The sequence below is a fragment of the Buteo buteo genome, chromosome 10 (assembly GCF_964188355.1).
Source record: "Buteo buteo chromosome 10, bButBut1.hap1.1, whole genome shotgun sequence".
Classification (NCBI taxonomy): domain Eukaryota; kingdom Metazoa; phylum Chordata; class Aves; order Accipitriformes; family Accipitridae; genus Buteo; species Buteo buteo.
Genome location: NC_134180.1, coordinates 9,460,384 through 9,479,610, shown reverse-complemented (window position 1 = coordinate 9,479,610; position 19,227 = coordinate 9,460,384). Strand labels below are relative to the sequence as shown.

At 55.2% G+C, this 19,227-nt stretch overlaps 1 protein-coding gene across 1 annotated transcript in view; it reads left to right on the top strand.

Moving 5' to 3' along the window:
* The first annotated feature begins 934 nt into the window (after positions 1-934).
* The window catches only part of CACNA1E (calcium voltage-gated channel subunit alpha1 E), a 115,457-nt gene continuing 97,164 nt past the window's right edge, over positions 935-19,227 (top strand). Inside the window, exons 1-2 of the mRNA XM_075038528.1 lie at positions 935-1,295; positions 18,815-19,081. Of these exons, the coding sequence (XP_074894629.1) occupies positions 1,009-1,295; positions 18,815-19,081 (554 nt within the window). The 5' untranslated portion in view covers positions 935-1,008. The remainder of the gene's footprint in view (positions 1,296-18,814; positions 19,082-19,227) is intronic.

Here is a 19,227-nt window from a genome sequence, read left to right as displayed (position 1 = left end):
TTTCCACATCCAGCCTCCAAAGCTGCTGCCTGTCTCTGTCAAGTTGCCTGGCCATCGTCCCACCAGTGCGGGGCTGGAGAGGGGTCATGGATGCTCTGGCCAGGGATGCTCCAGCGCTGTGCCCACCTGGGAGGCAGCGTGCGAGGGCACTGCACCATCTGCCGGCACGTGTGCCGCTTGCACGGCCCTTGCCTGCATGGGCAGCCGAGCGCGGGCAGCGCTTGGCATCGGTCAGCTTTTTGGCGAGTGCATGGCTGCCTGCTGGGCTGGGTGAGGAGGGCCATGCTGGGGGTTACTGGGTTGTGCTCCTAGCTGAGCTGTGCCACGCTGGCCCTTTTTATTCCTCCTGACCCCCTGCAAAAGGAAAAAAAAACCCAAAAGAGCAAAAAAAAAAAAAAAAAAAAATAGGCAAAAGCAGTGCAGGTGTTGTTTGATCCAGGTCTCCCAAGTCTCCTCTTTTCTTTCCAAGTCTCCTCCCAAGTCCTCCTCCTTTTTCTCCTCCATCTGTGAGACAGTGTGGGGGCTCATCATGTTGTGGTCCGGCTGCGGGGAGCTGTGCTGCTCTGGGGACCCCTGGAAGGACTGGCTGCGGGGTCAGAGAGCTGCAGGTTCAAGAGGTGTCGGGCTGCCCAGACTGGGAAGGAGGAGGAAAGCGGGAATGCAGGAGGTGCTACCCTTTGCCCTAGGCTCGGAGGTCTAATGTTAGGAGCGCTGTGCCTGGTTTGAGAGGGTCTAGCTCAGCACACCCGGGACAAATGGGCCTTTCAGCTGGGGTGGGAGGGAGGGAGGGAATTGGGGAGTAAATGGAGCAAAGCCCTGAGCCTCCTCTCTCTGTCTTGTGCCCCTTCAGAGTGATGAGCTACAACAGCACCAAAGATGCTGGGATTCGGCACGTGCTCCGTCAGCGCCCCGGCGCCGGGCAGGGGGGCTGAGCTGGACCCTGCCTCCCCCCGCTATGTCCTGGCCCTGCCCGAAGAGGAGACGTGGCGCAAGCACCGGCTCGGTCTCATGCAAACCACCCAGTCCTGCAACTTGCTGGAGCCCGAGAGCCTGGCCGAAGCCCTGGTCTCGCGCGCCGCCAGCTTCGATGCCCTCTACGAGCCCCGGTCCCGGGATGCCGATGCCAGCACGGAGACAGGCAGCGCCTTCGATCTGGGGCTCGGCCAGTACGTCCCTGTGAGCCCGGACGTTATCAAGCGCCGGCGGGGCGGGCTGATCGAGCAGAGGGACATTATCAAGGCGCACGAAGCGCACAAGATGCAGAGCACGCCGCAGGCGCGGAGGAAGGAGTGGGAGTAAGTACCGGAGAGCCCCCAGCCCAGGTGGGCAGCCGGGGGGAGCGGGAGCGTTCCCTGTTCTCCGTGGGGCTGGGGGGGTGGGGGATGATGGACTGTGGGGTGTCATGGTGGTGTCAGCCCTGCGGAGCAGCCAACACCAGCCATGCTTGATCTCCTGGCACTCTTGAGCTGGGCTGCTTTTCCCCATCGCCTTTGTTTTCCAGGGAGGATTTTTAAAGGCAGGGAACAACTTGAAACACAGGGAATGAGATTCCCCCTCCCTCCCCCCCGGCAAACCTATTCTGGGTCCTTTCCTCTCCCTGTGCTTTTAAAACTGGTGGTGGTCCTGCCTCCAGCACCTGAGGCCCTTGTGCAGCCCCTGTCCTGCCCTGGGACTTGGCGCATCCTGCAGGTCCTGCAGGGCTTGGGCTGGTCTGAGCCGGCTGGACTGCGGTGTTTTTCTGATGGGGTGAGTTTGCGGGGTGCGTGCGAGAGATGGAGAGAGATGAGTGGTGTGCCGTGTACGGGAGGTGAGCGTTTTGTTGGCCAAAGCGGTGGGAGATGCCTCTCTCGGCTCTGAGCTGGGTGGTGGCATCTGATGGGAATGGTGCAAAAAGGCCTCTGTGGATGAGGGGGTTCCCCAAATTGTGGGGCAGTTAGTGAGATGTAGAGGAAACTTGGAAATCCTCCGTCTTGGAAGTCTTCAAGATAGTTTCCATTGGCTGCAGTGAGGCTTTTGGATGCATTTAGGGTTATTGCCTTCTGCTTTTACTGTGGCTTGAGCCCTGCTGTGAGGGGATTTGTATTTAATCCTAAAAAGTGGCCAAGTCCCCCTGAATCAGAGCAAGCTGAAGGCATTATTGAACTTGGGAAAACAGAAGAGAAGTGCTTGGCAGAGCTAGAACCCGCTCATTTTACTTATTATTTTCCTTTAATTAACTTCTTCCCATAGTTTGCCTTGGTGCTGTGAGAAAACCCCAGCTCCTAAGTCCTGGATTATTCTCCCTCACCCAGCATTCACTGCGCAACCAAGGCTGCAGCCACGCGCTTCAGTCCTGCATTTAAATTACAAGGTTCCCCCTCTTGTGTCTACTTGGCAAAATTGCCTGGGATTAGCTGCTGCAGAACATCCTGCTCCAATATTGCCGGTCCAGAGCAGCTCCTTGCCTAATACAATCAATGTATTGTAAAACACCTGAAGGAGGTGGGAGCCCCTATATTAATTAGATGTGGTGTGTTGCTTTGGTGAGATCCAGGTCAGTGCTCTGCTCGTTTGAAGCGGGTAGGGTTTCTTTGGGATGCTCTGCATGATGAAATTGCTTGTGATAATGCTGAGGCTGCTCCTGCCTTTTTTTTGGAGGGCAGCCCATCAGCGAGACTCAGTGCTCATCCCTTTGTGCCCAGGGAACCTCCTGGCCAGTGACTCAGGAAGCCCCGCGCAGGAGAAATAAATTGACATATGGGCTTGGCAAGTGCTCGGTGCCTTGTTATCTTTCGCAGCTCACCGGGGATGCCAGATGAATAAATCATGGCCGGGCAGGAAGCAGAGGGATGGCCTCGTTAATTGTCGGCTGGTGGAGCGAGTTCCTAGAACGGCTGCTCGTTAATTAACTGCCTGGATGACTACAGCTCTATTTTGTGGCAGGGAGATGAAGCCGGAGCCTTTCGTGCTTGTACCGCGCGGGATGTGCCCCTTTCGCCGCCTTTGGCTGCTTCATCTAGCAGTAACTCAAACACAAAGCCTAATATTTCTGTCTTTGAGGCAATGGGAATATGTAGACGGCTGTGCTGGCTGCTGCCATCACAACCTGTTAAATTGGGTATTTCCCCAGCCTGGTAGGGCCCAATCTTTGCATTTCCCAGCTCCCGGATGCCCAGTTTTGGCATTTCAACCCACTTTACAATGGTTTTGTGGGGGTGTGTGGGAAGTCATGTCTAAGGCAGGTGTCCCTGAGATTTGAGATGGGCCGCCCTCCCTTTACCAGGCTCGTCACTACCAGGGTCTGGACATGGGGCTCTGTCCTTGCAGATGCCCAAGCCCGCAGCCCGGTAGCCACGCCGCAGGAGGTGGACAGGTTTGTGCTTTGCAGAAGTTGCCCGTGCCAGGGGGATGCCCGGCTCTGGCACCGATGGCAGAGCCCTTGGGCTTGGCAGACCTTGTGTCCCCCACCGAGGACCCCACTGCCCATCCTGGCCAGGTCCCTTCCCAGGGAGCCAGCAATCTCGGCACAGCAGGCTGAGCCCCAGAGGGCTGGATCTGTGGCTCTCCAAAAGTTAGGTGCCCTGATACCCCTTTAGCCTGCAAACACCGCATGCCAGAGGCTCCTGCTTTAACATCAGACTCATAAACCAGTGATGTTTCCCCAAAAACTTTGCTAAAGCCCAGGCCGGTGTGCAGAGCCAGTAACCCTGTTACTGTGGATGCTCTCTGGGACTAGATGGATAGCACGTGGGGGAGTAAAAGCGAATTAATTTCCTTATCTATAATTTTATTAGTAATAATGCAATTTCCCTGTGATTTAATTTTCAGAAGGGCCCATCTCCCATGCTTTGAATCGCCCTAGGGGCTTTTGCCTGGGAGGTCTGGCTCTGTCTCTCCCGGTGAGCAGCAGAGTCGCTCTTTTCCCATGGCCCCAGCGTGGCGCTGGGCATTAGATGGAACATGGGGAACCTGGAAAATGGCTTTTCTGCGCAATTTTGAGCTGTGGCAGACCCAGGGGGATGGCTGGCTTGCCCATGGGTCAGGGCAGGCCCAGAATAACTGATTTTTAATTCCGCCCCCCCCCCCCCCCCCCCCCCCGCCTTGTGGCCAAAACCTGAAGAGTTAAGCCAGGGTGGTTCAGAGAGGTCTGCACCTCCTTCTTAAGGCTTCTGGGGAGTTTTTGGTTAAACATTGTGCTTCGAGTGCCATCTGTCTTGCACGAATTAACTCCGACATGCATTTCAGCATCGGCTGCCTTGCTCAGGGCTCCAGGAGCAGCTCAGTAGCTGCTGGAGATCCCCTTGGGCTCCTGTTTGCCAGCGGTGGCTGGGGGGTGTGCAGTGGGGTGGGCACGGGGAAAGAGTGCTGCCTGCGCCTCTCCTCTGCCGCATGAGAGACTTCTGCTCACCTGGAGCAGCTTTGTCTTTGCGGTATTCCTGGTGTGCAGCCAGATGTTGTGCTCAGCCACTGTCATGCTGGGCTGATAGGGAAGAGAAGCAAAAGCTTTTTCTTAGTCACCAGCATTAGCATTGGCAGGTCTGACCCTTACCAGGACTCCATCTCTGCTGCCTTTTGCCACTGAAAGAAACCCACAAGTGAAATGTGCTTGCCCCTTAAGATGGAATAAGAATAGGAGGGGGGAAATGCTCTTTTCTCTGTTTTTTTTCATGGGGAAACTGAGGCAGAGAGCAGAAAACACCATCTGCTAAGTGCATCTGGGGCAGTGGCTCTGTAGAAGACTTAATTTTATGGTGAAGGCTGCAGGTACCAGGCCACTTTCTTTTTGACTAAGGGAGTTACATGCAAGGCAGACACTAAAACCCATTTCCAGAGTCCTGGCTGGATGCCCTGCAGAGATATCTGCTGCACTTCAAGGCTTGCCATGCTGCTGCTGCGTGGAGTGGTTGTGGTTGAATTACCAGTGTCTTTGCCACATACTTAGGGCAGCATCATTTGGACTATGTCTGGCTGAGAGCTCAAAAGAAAAGCTCCTTGTCAAAATAAGCAAACGGGGAACTTCCTATGGCTTCTCCAGGCTGAGTAGCTGCTTCTTTAGCTGATGGTAAGGACAGGTAGAGCCACCCAGGGAACACCCCAGAAAAGCCTCAAGCTGAGTTTGCAGCAAGCAGGACCCAAACCTGCCTTGCATGGCTTAAAACCACGCGTGCATGGATATTTGTTGAGTTTAGCTTGAGCAGTTTGGGGAATGTGAGGTGTGCTGTCATTTTTGGAATGATATCTACAGCAAGGATGCATGGAAAAGCCTGATTCCCAGAGCCTGGGCAGGGACCGTGGGAGCAGAGGAGACCAGAAGGAAAGCAGCTGGGCCTTGGTACAGTTTGGAGGTGATAGTGTGGAGGTGGGATGCTGTAACTCAGCATTGGAGTACTTGGGGCTCAAGGGTGATGGGCTGCAAGTTTCAGTGTCCTGTGGGAAGCAGTGCACTCTGCCCACAGTACAGGACAGTGCTCCTAAAGGATCATTAAAAGCGATCTCCTCTCTTGTAGCATCTTAGAGTTGATGGCTTTGATACTAGGAGCTTGCTAGATCTCTCTTGTGTGTTATGATCTGTAGTGAGATCTCCATAGCCCATCTGGAAGCCTGTGGTCCATGGGGCAGCAGGGCAGGAGAGCTTTCTGCTGCTTGCTCGGATCCATACTTGCAACGCAGACCGTGGAGGGCCTTTTGGGCTGGAGCGTAACATTACTGCAGCTCTGCTTTCACGTGGTTTTATTGGAAGAAGTAAGAGAACAGAAGAAACTGTGAAAATGCACAGGGTGTTGCTAACAGATCTCAGGGGCTCTTTACAACTTGGCAGTCTCTGTCTGGTTATGTGCACATTCTGCATCCCAGATTACAAATGAAGATTACTTTTTTTATCTCCCCCCCCCCCCCCCCCAGTGCTGAATGAGACAAAGGCCCCCTTTGGTGTGTGCTGAGCTGCCAGTTCCATCGCTGCTTCCCAGCATATTCCCCAGTGCGTCGCGCCGTCTGGGTTTAACTGGCTGCAGTGATGGAGAGGGCAGGAGCGCGCGTGGAGCTGCACTGCCACTTGTTCCTCGGTGCTGGTGAGGCTGTCCGGGAAATATCCCTGGGCTGGGGCTGCTTTGGCAGCAGTGTGGCCCTGGCTGGACCAGTGCCCATCACCCTGGCCCTCCTCGGATCTGCAGGGAAGGGACAAGCCCCAGGATGACTCTGAGTTACCATCACCGATGCCGGTAGTTCTGCGGCACAGTTTTGGGAGAGGTGTTGGATGTAGTGGGTGTTGCTGCTGTGCTGTAAGCAGCAGCCTTGGTCTGTGCAGCAGCTCCTGCCCACCCGAGTGGGCTCCGTGGGGGGCTGCTTGGTGCCGTCTTGCCCCAGCATGAGGCTGGGGGCAAGGTGCTGGCTCTTGGCTGCAGCACTGACGTTGGGAGGGAGGGACCTATGAAATGGCAGCTCTTGCTCCCCCATAGGTGCTGCCAGGGAGGGAGAAGATGCCCCGGCATCCCCTCCTGGTCTTGGCTTTGGCACTAGTGTCCAGTGCCTGTCACCCCTCCTCGTGCCTCCCTCCCTGAGCCTGCCCTGAGAGGTAGATGACTTTCCTCTTCCAACACCTCTGTAGTGTCAGTCGCTATCAGGGGCCGCTTAGCCACGTCCTTCTCCACCGCGGGCTTCTGTTCAGACGTCTGCTGCCATGTGCCTGGGAAGCTGGGCAGGAAGGTGGGGGCAGTGCAGGCAGCTGGCAGGAGCTGCGGGGGCTCTGCTGGTGAAAGCCTTGAGAAGTCGGTGACAGGCGAAGCCAGGCTCCTGTAGTGGGGAGCATCCTTCATGGAGTTACACCCGTGTCTCCTATGCAAGTCCTCTGCGACCCAGGGCAAAGAAATTAACCTCTCCAAGAGCCTAATGAGTGCCTCTCAGTTCAGATGACTCTCCCTGCTTCTGTTTTACTCTGCAAGAGTAGCAAGGCAGGTAATAGAAAGGGCTGTGGATGTGCTAAACCTGGGGGCACTGAAATACAGCTTTTATTATGGTAACTTGGCCTTGAGTAGCAAAGGAGCATCTCTCCTAGAAGTATCTGCCCAGGACCTCCCTGTGCTCTCCCCCCTTCCCTTCAGTCAGGACCAAAGTTTTGACACATGGGGAGGAGATTTTTTTTCTGACCCGGGATGAATTCGAGTTCTGCTGAATGTCCTGGTGACAGCACAGAAATAGCAGTATCTTCCCCTGAACTGCCTCAAAGTCTGGGTTTCTGGCACAGCCCGGATGAAGAATCCCCTTTCTGAGTTAATTCAGGTGACTTTGCAAAGCCTCCCAAGGGCTGCCAGGAGGGTGGGCAGTTACGGTCGGTCCCAGCCTTCCTGCGTGGCTGAGGCTGCTCTACCAGGGAGCTGGGCTGGTTAGGAGCTGGTTGCTGAACATGGAGGACAAGGCGATTCCTGGCCTTGCATTTTGTCACTGCATCCTGGCACGTCTTGTTCCTGCTTCCCTTGCTGGAGTCTCAGCTGCAGGCGTCGGGATGGTTCGTTAGTGCATCTCGGGACTGCATTGAAGCCATGCACTGTGCTGAGGCTGGGCGTGCTTTCCAGGAACCAGAGTTCGATGAGAGCTTCCCCCTTGGCCTGGCCACAGCTCAGAAGCACAGAATTGCTGGGAGGCAGTGAGGTGGGAAAGTACCTCAGGCAGGGTCAGCTGGAGCAGGCTGCCCAGCACCACATCCAGGCAGGTTTTTAGTATCTCTCCAAGGATGGAGACTCCACAACCTCTCCGGGCAACCTGTCCCAAATACTCAGTCCCGCTCACAGTCAAGAAGTTTATTCCTGTGTATTAATTGAGTTTCTTTTATTGCCGTTTGTGCCCATTGCCTCTTGTCCAGTTACTGGGGATGTCCTGGTTTTGGCTAGGATAGATTTGATTGTCTTCCTAGTAGCTGGTACAGTGCTATGTTTTGAGTTCAGTATGTGAAGAATGTTGATAACGCTGATGTTTTCAGTTGTTGCTACGTAATGTTTAGTCTAATGTCAAGGATTTTTCAGCTTCTCATGCCCAGCCAGTGAGAAAGCTGGAGGGGCACAAGAAGGTGGCACAGGACACAGCCAGAGCAGCTGACCCAAACTGGCCAGAGGAGTATTCCATACCATGGGACGTCCCATCTAGTATAGGAACTGGGGAGGGTGGGGGCAGGGGATTGCCACTCGGGGATTAACTGGGCGTCAATCGGCAGGTGGTGAGCAATTGCACTGCGCATCAGTGGTATATTCCAATCCTTTTATTATTACTGGTGTCATTTTATTAGTGTTATCATTATCATTACTAGTTTCTTCTTTTCTGTTCTATTAAACTGTTCTTACCTCAACCCATGAGTTTTACTTCTTTTCCCGATTTTCTCCCCCATCCCACTGGGTAGGGGGGGAGTGAGTGAGCGGCTACGTGGGGCTTAGTTGCTGGCTGGGGTTAAACCACGACAGGGAGCCACAGAGAAGACCCTGGCTCTGCTTTTACTCCCTACTGTCAGGTATTCATATGCATTGGTAAGATCTGCTCTGAGCCTTTTCCAGCCAGGCTGAGCAGCCCCAGGTCTCCCAGCCTCTCTTTGTAGAGCAGATGCTCCACTCCTTTAGTCACCTCTGCTGGAGTTGCTCCAGTAAGTCCATGTCTCTCCTGTCTGGGGTGGGGCACAGCACTCTGGATGTGTCTCACCAGCGCTGAGCGGAGGGAAAGGGTCACCTCCTCAACCTGCTGGCAATGCTTTGCTTAATGCAGCCCAAGGAGGCTGTTGCTCTCCTTTGCTGCAAGACCACGCTGCTGGCTCGTGGCCAGTTTGGTTGGTGTCCACCAGGTCCCTCGGGGCTTTGTCTGCCAAGCTGCTCCCCAGCCTCCACGGACTGGGTCGTTCTTCCCCAAGTGCAAGACTTGGCATTTCCTATGAAGCTGAATTTCATGCTGTTCCTCTGCCTGTTTCTCCAGGCTGTCGAAGTCCCTCTGGATGGCAGCACAACACTCTGCTTTATCAGTCCCGGTTTTATATCATCTTCCTGCACTGCGAGCGTGATTCGGTGCAGCATGCGGGCAATGAAACTTCTGCTATTCAATACTCTTTTGCACCCTTATCCTTTCCCTCCCCCGGAATAATCCAACCTGTTCCCCTGTCCCAGGCAGCCCCCAGCTGTCCCTGTGTAATTCTGGTGGAGGGCTGTCTGCTGGCCAGATGTTTGTGGGAGAGGTTCTTCCCAGCCTTTCAAATTTTTATGGTTCACATTATTTTCTATTTATGGTTTCTAAGGTGTAGTACATCCTTCCCTGCTAATGTATATTTAGGAGATGACAAGGTCATAAGATAATTTAGGGTAGAAGGGACTTCAGGAGGTCTAGTCTGATCGGACTATAACCTACTTTTAATTTAACTCTGTTTTACATTTTTAAACATGTCTTGAGCATGTTTTACATTTTAAAACGTAGGTGACTTCTTGCTGCATGCTCCCCAAATGGCATTTTCTTCATTTCAAACTGCATAGTTTTCAAAGTTGGGAAAGGTTTTTGAAAGTTTGGTGAAAACCCAGCTGTGAAGATTAGTGCACAACCTGTCCCTAGAGAGACTTGTTCCTTGCAGTCTTATCTGCACCATGGAATTGGTACTTCCACCTAATTGCACAAGTGAACGCCAATGTGAAATTCCTACTGTACGCGTGGGACACTCAGTTCAGCTGTCTCTGAAGGGTTACGGGCTTTTCTGCACTTGCCAGTTCACCCTTCCTAGTTCAAAAGGTGTTTGGTGTGTTTGTGCGTGACAAACATTAATCCTTGGCTTGGACCACTTGTGCTACCTGAGAGCTGGAAAAAAATCAACGTGAAAAGTTAGGAAGGTCCCAGAAGTTGTACTAAAGCAGCTTTCAAAAGTGGCTCTTGATTTCCCAAGGTGGCCTTTGAAACATCAAGAGATCTTAGAAAAGCAGAGAGAAGAGATGTGTTTCTTGTTTCTGCTTACCTTTTGCATGCTCGATGGGAAAGTCCGCTCGGACTGGCACAGGGTTATGAGTACGTGGGTCACCCAAAACACATCACTGTTTCTGGGCTGGTGGTATGCACACCGGCAAGGGTCTCACTCTTTAACTGTGAAAAACGTGCTAGTGCTTACCCCCGGCCGTGGGGGACCACAGTGCCAAAGGAGATCAGCATGGCCTTGTCCTTTCCAAAACACACCTGAAAGAGCTGGTGGTGTGGCTCATCTTTCACAGATGATGCTAACCAACTGTGTGTGGGTTGCTTGATGGGAAGCAGCTTTCCTGTGAGCTTGGAGCACACCACTGTGGTGGATGATGCTGTAACAAAACATGCGTCATTTTCGCGAGCTCCGATACAAACCACGAGTCCTATTTTTTGTCATCAGAGGAGCTTCATAGAGGTAATTTTTTTTCCCATGGCAGCTCATGAGACTGTAAAACAGTAGCTAACATGCTGTAACTGTCTTCTCTGTGCATTTGCTCGAGTGGAAATAAGTCTAAAAATTCTTCAATGAACTTTTTCCCATTGAGGAATCGCACAAGATGCGCTCAGCCTTGCTTTCCTGGGGATGGGCGAGGGTGTTTGCCTTCACAGAGGCTGTCGAGCTGATGACTGCCTGTTGCCGCAGCAAGGGGGACGGTTTTTTCGCACCTCCCGGCACTGAGTAGCTTTCGGAGAAAGGTTTTGCTCTTTGGCCTTTTCTCTTTCACAGGTTTGGAAGATGGAAGCAGCATCTCCTTCCTGGCTGCGCGCCAGGGATGGGGCTTCTTTGGCTGTCTGAGCATCAGCTGCTCAGCGTAAGTTCAGACTTGCTGGAAAAATTTTTCAACAGCTCCATCTTCTCCTGGCTCTTGTCCTGACAATGTAATTTTTATTGAAGCCACCCTGTTTGCTAGCAGGTTGCTTCTGAGAAAGCTGAGCCTGTGAGTTTGGCTTCATTAGATTGGGGATGGAATTGGTGGGTTTCTGGTCCAGCTTTCTTTTTACTGTCAGGGGTATTTGCAGCCCAAAGGCAGGAGGCTCCTCCATCATCCCGCTCGCTGGTACCGTGGTTGCTGTGTTTGTTTGACTTGAGCCTTGCAGGGCAGGCAAAGGATCAGAGAAAACACAGGATGGTCCTCGGGCATGGACCTGCCTTTTGTGGGAGCAAAGAGGAGGTCTAAGGGAGGAGAAAATCTCCTGCTGGCTTTGGCAGGTGCTAACGCTGCTGCGCCAGAGGGGTCATGAGGATGCTGATGGAGAAAGTGAGGGATTTCTTCTGCTTCAGGTAACGCAGAGGTTGAAAAAATGCTTTTAAAAAATCCCTCTCCAACCCTTTGGCAGGCTAGAAATACACTTTCTCCTATTGACTGTCTACGGCTGGCCCCGGGGATGTCTTTTCTGAGTTCAGTCTCCTCGTTCCCACGCACGCATAAAGCTTGGCAGCTCGGCATTTGGCTGTGGCAGGATCTGCCCCCTCGAGCCCTGTGCTTGCAGGGCTTTGGTGGCAAGAAGAGGAATACCCCCTGGGTCTGTGGTCCTTCCTTCCCTCCCTCCCTCCCTCCCTCCCTCCTCTCCTTGGCTTTCTCTTATCCCTGCTACCCAGCCCCGATCTTTTCGGCAGGGTCATTCTCAAATATCCCTATTTTTTCCCATTGGATCCTCTCGAGTCAGCCTCTCTGGAAGTGCAATGCCCCCAACTGGACCCATGTGAGATGGAGGAGGATAGAGAGGTTATATCTCACCTGCTGCCAGCTCGGTTAGTGCAGGACTGGGATGCTCTGCAGCTCAGCCAAGGGGAGAGGTTGTGCAGAGGGATTTGGGGGTTGGAAGTGGGGATGGAAATTCGCTTTAATCTGATGGAAAAGCAGGGGGAGGCAGATAGCTGTTCTCCGGGAGGTGGGATTGCTGCACGCCTGCCCGGAGCAGCCAGGATGCGGCTGCAAATGCTAATTAGAGCCCGACTCACAAGGCTAAATAAAGCAGCAGGGCACTCCAGGCAATTTATTAATGGGTGATTATTTCAGGCCTCTTCAACTGAGCCACGAAGCCTCCCAGCCTAAGGCAGAGAGAGTTAGCACGAGGAGCACTGCCGTTGTAGGAAGCACTCAGCATGGGGTGTTTCGGTAGGAAATAAGAGAGAGGGCAGCGGCAGGCCAGGGGATGCTTCCCTCCTGCACGGCATCGCTGTGGCCAGCACCGGGGCAAAGCGATGCTGTCCCTTGGCTGTGGTGGTCTCGGGGGGGACAAGGTCTCACCTGCCTCCGCCTGAACTGCCAGCAAACCCCTTGTACTTGTTGGGTGGCATATGCAGCTGCAAATGTGGTGATGGTTTTGGTTTGGGCTTTTTGGAGAGTATGAAGACCTGAGCAGCCTGTGGGGAGGTGGGTGAGTGCAGGCACCGAGCTTCATGGTGGCAGAATGAGACCAAGAAACAAAACCAATTCCCGTGTGTTTTGCAGGGCTGGATGCACAGCTCTCTTGCATCCCTATAAATGCACAGGACCAGAGGTTTCTTGGCTGTCCTTTAAACCTCTCCCAGCACTTTCAGCCTGTGACTGTTTGGTCACTGAATCCCCCTCTGGTTCAAGACACAGCATCCTTCTATTTTATCGGTAGCTGTGATGTACAAGCTGCTCTGATCCCACAGCGATGCAGTGTGGGGGAACATCTGACTTCAGGGCTCTGTGGTGCATTTGAGCACTTCTGGTGACTTCAAAAGGTACACGAAGAGTTTATCTTGGGGTGCCTGTGCTCCCAGGGCACTGTGGGTGGTGGCGAGCCCTGGGGCTCAGGCCACCCAAGCAGGACCTGGTGCTGGGCTCCAGCATCTCAGCATCTCGGCACACCTGGCCTGCACCAAAGAGTGCTTGGGGAGAGTACAAGCAGCAGATTATACACACAGCACCTGATTCTTATTCTGACATCCCGTCTGACTTGTGGAGACACCTTTAGCGTGTCTTTCCTTTTGCTCACACAGATGGATGTCATAACAGATCAGCCACTGGGAAGCATCTGCATGCGTGTGCGGCGAGGGGAGGAGTAAAAGGGATGGAGGCTCACGGGTTTTCCTCCAGGCTCTGCTCGGAGCTCCCTGAAAAAACATGGCTAATGGGTGTAATCAGCTCCAGCATCTCATCCCTAGAGAAGGTGGGGACTGGTGGGTGCCGCTGGGGCATGGTGGGATGTCGTGGGTTTGAGAACCTTGAGTGGGACCAGCTGGGTACTACGCTCATGTTTGTGGGGCATTTTGCTGAGAACTTGCAGGTATTTTAAAAAATGAGGCCAAAGATGCCCTGGGCTGGATTTCCTTAGGCAAACACTTGCAGAGAGGTTAGGAAAAGGGACCTCTGGGGTGGGAACGCAAGGAGTGCTGCTGCTTGCATCTTGGGAAAGGCTGGGTGAGAGCAGCTAGGATGCACTCCCACTTGCGAGAGCTTGTTGGAGGGAGATATAGCAGCAAAAATCCCCATTTCTAGAGATTTATTCCTCCATCCCAGGAACGAAAGCTTTACAAGACTGATACCTCATTGATTTTAAAGATGCCAAGACTGGATGTTGGACTCATGGGTCTTGGTAATTAAAACCAGCAGTATTTGGGAATACAGGTATGTTTTATGGGAGTGTGCAGCACATTACACTTTCAACTTAAAGCAGTTTAAAGCTTTTCTGCTGCCACTGCTGTGTGACACCTGGTGTGGCTGCTTCAGTCGAATGACTGGGAAGAGTTTGGCAGAGTAGTGGCAGTTGCTTAAATCTGGGCGCATAGTTTATAGCTCAGTGTGAAATTTGCTGGCTTTCGCTAGTCTTCCAGCCGTATAATTTCTCAGTGAATAAATTACGGTGCTGACCCTGAGAAGTCAGCCCTTTGGGTCTGTGTTGGGAATGCGTCCAGGCAGTTTTGCAAGAAGGTGCTGCTCCTCTCTGTTTTTAGTGCTGGGGAAGGCACGTCCCGGTGAGGTAGACAGCTTGTGGGGAGCACCATGATTCGGGCAAGGCTGTTACCAAAAAGTGAACAGACAGCAAAGAGGAAACACTTGCCCTGGCTTGGGCGAGAGTTGCCTTGCTGCAAGGCAGTGCAGAGTCTCTGCAGTGTAGCCGAGGCTGTTGTGCCTGGCCTGGGACTTTGTTGGCAGGAGAGATGCCAACAGGGCTGTCATGGCCCGTGCCACAGCTGCTAACATCTGCACAGATGAACATCAGGCAGAGACTGGTGTGGTACCCTCCTCTGGAGGTGCCATCCTGGAGCTGCTTGGGCCTTCTCCACCCACATCCCGGGTGTCCATGGGTGGGCTGCACCAGCCCAGGGACTCTGTCTCCCTGCTGCGGAGGTGCTTGGCTTGGCAGGGCTTCCCCTATCCAAATGGAGAAAACATCTCTTCATAATCCAGCAGGTAATGAATTTGTTCCTGGAAAAAAAAAATCTTCCCTTCCTGCATGGTTATAAACATGCTTCTGAGTCACAGCTACCCAGTCCCAGTTTGAAATTTGGCCAGAGCACCGTGGATGATTCTCATTTGATCCTATTTTTCTTCCCCTCTCAGCATGGCTAAAGCCTTATTTTAAAAAAAAAATCAAATCAGGATGCCAAAAGCCACTTTCTAAGATGAGTGGCAGCCCATCAGAGCTCCTGGGAATATCAGTCACGGAAGGAGAGCCTGTACCCCCTCTCCAGATCCTGCCTGGGCTGGGGTCAGGATCTGTCCCCTGCGCGATGCTGTCCCTGAGCTGCGGAGCAGCCTCCGGCTTTCTGAGCAACCCGGGCCTGGGCAGAGGATGCTTTTCACAATATCGCCTGCACCCAGCAATGCATAGGTGGATTTTTGGGTTGCCTGGGGTGATCCGGAGGCTGCTCCAGTGGCAGGAGAGCTGTGCCATGAGATGCAATAACTGCACGGGCGGGGGGCTTTGCATCTGCTTCAAGGAACCCCACGGGAAGCGCAGGCAAAGCTGGGGGGGGGCTCGGTTTGGTTCCCCCCGACTGCAAAGCAAAGCCAAACCCCGTTGCTTGCTGCCGGAGGCTGGGATGAGCGGCGGGGGCGGCGGGGGGGGGGATGATGGCTGCAGGGAGGGGGCAGCAGCCGCTAGATGGCAATGCCGGAGCGGCGGCAGCCCCGGGCCCCGGCTCCGTCCCTGCGGTGGAGGTGGCGGTGGTGCTGGGGGGGGCTCGGTGCTCCCCTAGGAAGGGGTAGCCCAGTGGCTCCGGTGATGCCGCGCCGTGCAGGGCTAGTGGCAGGGCGGGGAGGCAAGGAGGAGGCTCGGCTGGCACTCTCAGCGTGAGGAGGGGGGGTTAGGCTGTTTTTGCAAAACCCCAAGTGCCTTCCTGTCCCAGCACTCGCTGTTGCCCTGTCTTCTTGGACTTCCTTCATTCATAGAAAAAAAAAACCCAAACAACCCCACAGAGCTGGCTCTGAAGCTCTGTGCCATGTTGAATCATGCGGGCATCAGCCAGGCTTCTCCCTGACTCACAGATCCCAGCGTGCTGGGGTGAGGGTCAAGACAAGAACGGCAATAAACATCCTTGGAAACCGAGCCTGCATCTCTTGGCATAGCCAGGGTCTTTTTTTTTTTTTTAAGTTTGGTTTTGGTTTTTTTTTTTTTTTTTTGTGCTTTCAATCTTCTCTTAAGGAGCTGCTTTCTCATAAATATCCCATCCGTTAGCACTGTCTGAGCAGGAGACAGGCTCCCAGCGGGGTCATCCTGTGCTCTGCTCTGCAGCGCTGAATGTAGAGTAGAGCTGAGAGCGAACCCCCGGGTGCGGGGGATAGCCTGCTGCCCCAGCAGAAGTGTCCAGGTAAGGTGTGCATCCCTGCTTTGAGGGCGTAGGAGGAACGCTGCCTTCCTCCTCCTCGGCCCCTTGCACCGAGCAGTAAGGCAGGCCTGGTGTTTCTGAGCTGAGCAGGGGATGTGGGGGTGAGCACTGGGTCCAGCCTTCCCCGTCCTCCTCAACCTCCGGGTACCAGCCAGAGCCTGAGCATTTAGGCTGGGGGGAGGATTGTCTGCAGGCTCAGGGGGATGGGAGAGGGCTGGGGGGGTCAGGGGGGAGCCAAGGCAGGAGCTCTGCAGGGCTGAGGATCTGTTCCTGGCAATCAGCCCAGCCTTGGGCTTAATTAACAGAGGTTTAAGGGGTTGAAAGGTGGGAAGAGTGGCATTGCTCCTGATGCTGAGCTGGTGGTGAGGAGGAGGAGGAGGCAAAGGGGATGAGCCACAAATTGTAATTGATTCATTTAGGGCAGTGTCTTGCCTGGAATGAATCGAAGGGACTGTAATTAGTAGCTGGTGTGGCCTCCTCACTGCCTGTCTTTAGTGGAATGAAAGCCCAGGGTCACTCTGGCTTGTGCCAGGGCTAGCTGGTGACCTGGGAAGCATTTTGGGAGGGATCGGCCCAACCCTGCTCCACTGTGTGCTGCAGTGTCGTGGTGACGTAGCTGGGGGGGCTTGCTGAAACCCCCCCAATTACACTCACCTCTGCTATAAGGCTAATTGGAGGAGCAAAATCAAGCAGGGATGCAGTAGATGGGCATAGTGGTGAGCTGGTGGGCTTTCGGAGCCTGGCTGAAGTTGGGGCAATGATCCCACAACCTTTTTTGCAAACACTCCTCTATTATCTTGCTGAGGAGGGTCTGATCCTTCCTCTTCCCTGCCCAGCCACCTGAAGGGCTCCTGGCAATGCACCTGTGAGAGCCTGGGCCAAAAAGCCAGCCCTGTGGCCGTTCGGTCACAGTAATGCCTGCAACGTGGGGAAGTCCACGGTGAGGTGCTGCCAGGCTGCATGGAGGGAGCAGCCTTTGCCCAAATGAGTTAACGATTTGTGTGATTAAGGGCTTGATGTTTTTTAATTTCTTTTTTTTTTTTTTTGAGCTGCCCCAAGCATTCCTGGCTGCCCTGCAGCAGATGTGGGGGACAGGGCCAGCAGCTGCTGTGTTTGCCGAGCAGGTTGCTGGTGGTGGGGTGGACGGGGGAAGAGGATCATGAGGACGCGGGGTGTCTTGTGATGCTGGCTGGAGCCGTGGGTGCTCTTCCTGCAGGAAGGGCAGGTAACGAGTGCCGAAGGCCCTGGGGAGCCCTTCAGACGTGGGGTTGAATGGGAGGGGTGGGGGATCCTGCGTGTGAACAGCTTGCAGGGTGTGCGGGTGTGCCGAGCAGTGAGGCTGGTGCCCTGCCTGTTGGGTAGGGGGGACACTGGGGACATCCCTGGGGAGCCATGAGTCCCCTCTGTGTGTCAGGAGGGTAAGGTGGGTTCCCCAAAGGTGGGTGGGCAGGGCACAGCCCAGGGGATCCCGAGCATCCTGGGCGACATTGGCACCCGCACGGCTGCAGAGGTGAGGGTGCAGCACTGGCAACGTCCCCAGCCCTCAGCCCGCGGAGGGCAGTGGGAGGGCTGGGGGGGGGAGTGGGGTCGGAGCCCGGGTTGTTTGCACCTCTCCGATGAGCTGCTGCTTCTTCTGGCCAACATCAAGTGTCAAAAAGAAAAATACCAAGGCGGGGGGGGGGGGGATGCTAAGGAAGCTGATCTGTATGCGAGTGAGCAGGAGGGCTCTCCCTGGCAGCCGCTGGCATCGGGGCGGCTCCGGCGGGGAACCGGGGGCCTCGAAGTTTCGCAGGGATGGGGGGACCGGTGCGTGTGGCTGGAGAGGTGCTCGGTGCGGGCTGAGGTGGGGTGAGCCTCTCACCTCCCCTGCAGGCAGGGGGTCGGCAGAGCCCCCCTTTGCCCCCCCCCCCCCCCCAATTTAGCCACTCACCTAGGAGCACCCATGTGCTGGAAAGCCCTCTGCAGCCGGAGCGGGGTGAGGGGGGGGGGAAGCTTCTTTCAGGGTGGGGGCTCCCCCGTTGTCTTTGTTCCCTTCAGACCCTCCCCTCGCCTCTGATTTTCCTTTGCGGCAGCTCCCGTGCTTGCCAAAAGAATGCACTGGATGGAGCGAGGGAGCGAGCCGGGCGTGTGTGCGCGCTCGTGTGCGTGTGTGTTGCCACTGACTTCATTAAAGCAAGCTGTCCCCGAGCTGCAGAGGCGCGGCAGCCTTTAATTTTGTGGCCCCGGCTCCTGCGGGAAGCCGGCGCTGCCTTGCAGCGAAGGGCTGAGCATCCCTGCCGCCGCAGGTGCCTGCTTTTTGGGGGGGGTGGGAGGGGGGGGAAAGCCTCTGCCCGCTGCCCCGGGGAACCAGCAGCGGATGGGTGGCCGGACTCCCGCAGGCTGCTGAAGATGGAGTCGGGAGGAGGGAGTCGGACCCTTGGCTTTAACTAGGCTGGACCACGGCTGCAACCTGTTCCCCCGGCTTCCCCTCCGCCGCGCTGGGTGCTGTACCAAATTGCGTCTTCCTTTGCGGCGGGGTGGATGGAAGGGTTTGGATCCCAGGTTTTTCCCTGCCTGATCTCTGCCGGCAGGCAGTCCCCGGGCTCGCCTCGTTTGGGGGGGGGGGGGGGTGGGGGGGTTAAAAGGGGCTTGTTTGGGCTCGCAGGCAGAGCGGTGGGAAGGATGTGGCTGGGTTTAACCCCTTGCTTCGTGGCGGAAAGGTGCTTAGGGATCGAGCTGCTGCGGCCTCCGCCGGGCACGAAGGACGGCTCCCTGCCCTCCCCGCTGCCCGTGTGGCCGGTTTTTATTTTTTTGGGGGGAGGGGAGGGGGTACCGGCAGCAGCCAGCTGCCCACCCCGCCGCGCCAGAGGCGCTGAGCCGGTGCCGCGCGTTGCCACCTCTCCTTCCCCACGCGGGTCCCTGCTCCCCCGGAGGGATGGAGGAAAGACGGAGCTGAGCATCACCCGGAGAGGAGGAGGGGGCTGTGGTTGGGACTGCGCCCTGCAACCCCCCCCTCCCTCTTCTCCTACCCCCCCTCCCTGCCTTGGTGGTGCTGCTTCGGCTCACCTGTGTGTTTTCTTCCAGGATGGCTCGCTTTGGGGAGGCAGTGGCCGGCAGGCTGGGCTCTGGAGATGGGGGTTCTGACCAGAACCGGAGCCGGCAAGGACCTCCTGCTCCTGCAGGAGGGACCCCAGGAGCCTTCAAGCAAACCAAAGCGCAGAGAGCCCGGACTATGGCTTTGTACAACCCCATCCCTGTCCGGCAGAACTGCTTCACCGTCAACAGATCGCTCTTCCTCTTTGGGGAAGAGAACATAGTCAGGAAATACGCCAAGAAGCTCATCGACTGGCCATATCCTTTCTGCACCCCCTGCGAGCCTCCCCCTTGCTCCCCGGATTTGCCTCGGTAGCCTCCCAGGACACGTGCGTGTGGCACTAGCCGGCAGGTAAGCGCCTGCCTTCTGCTCTCCTTTGGCGTGTGGAGAGGGGTGCCCCGTC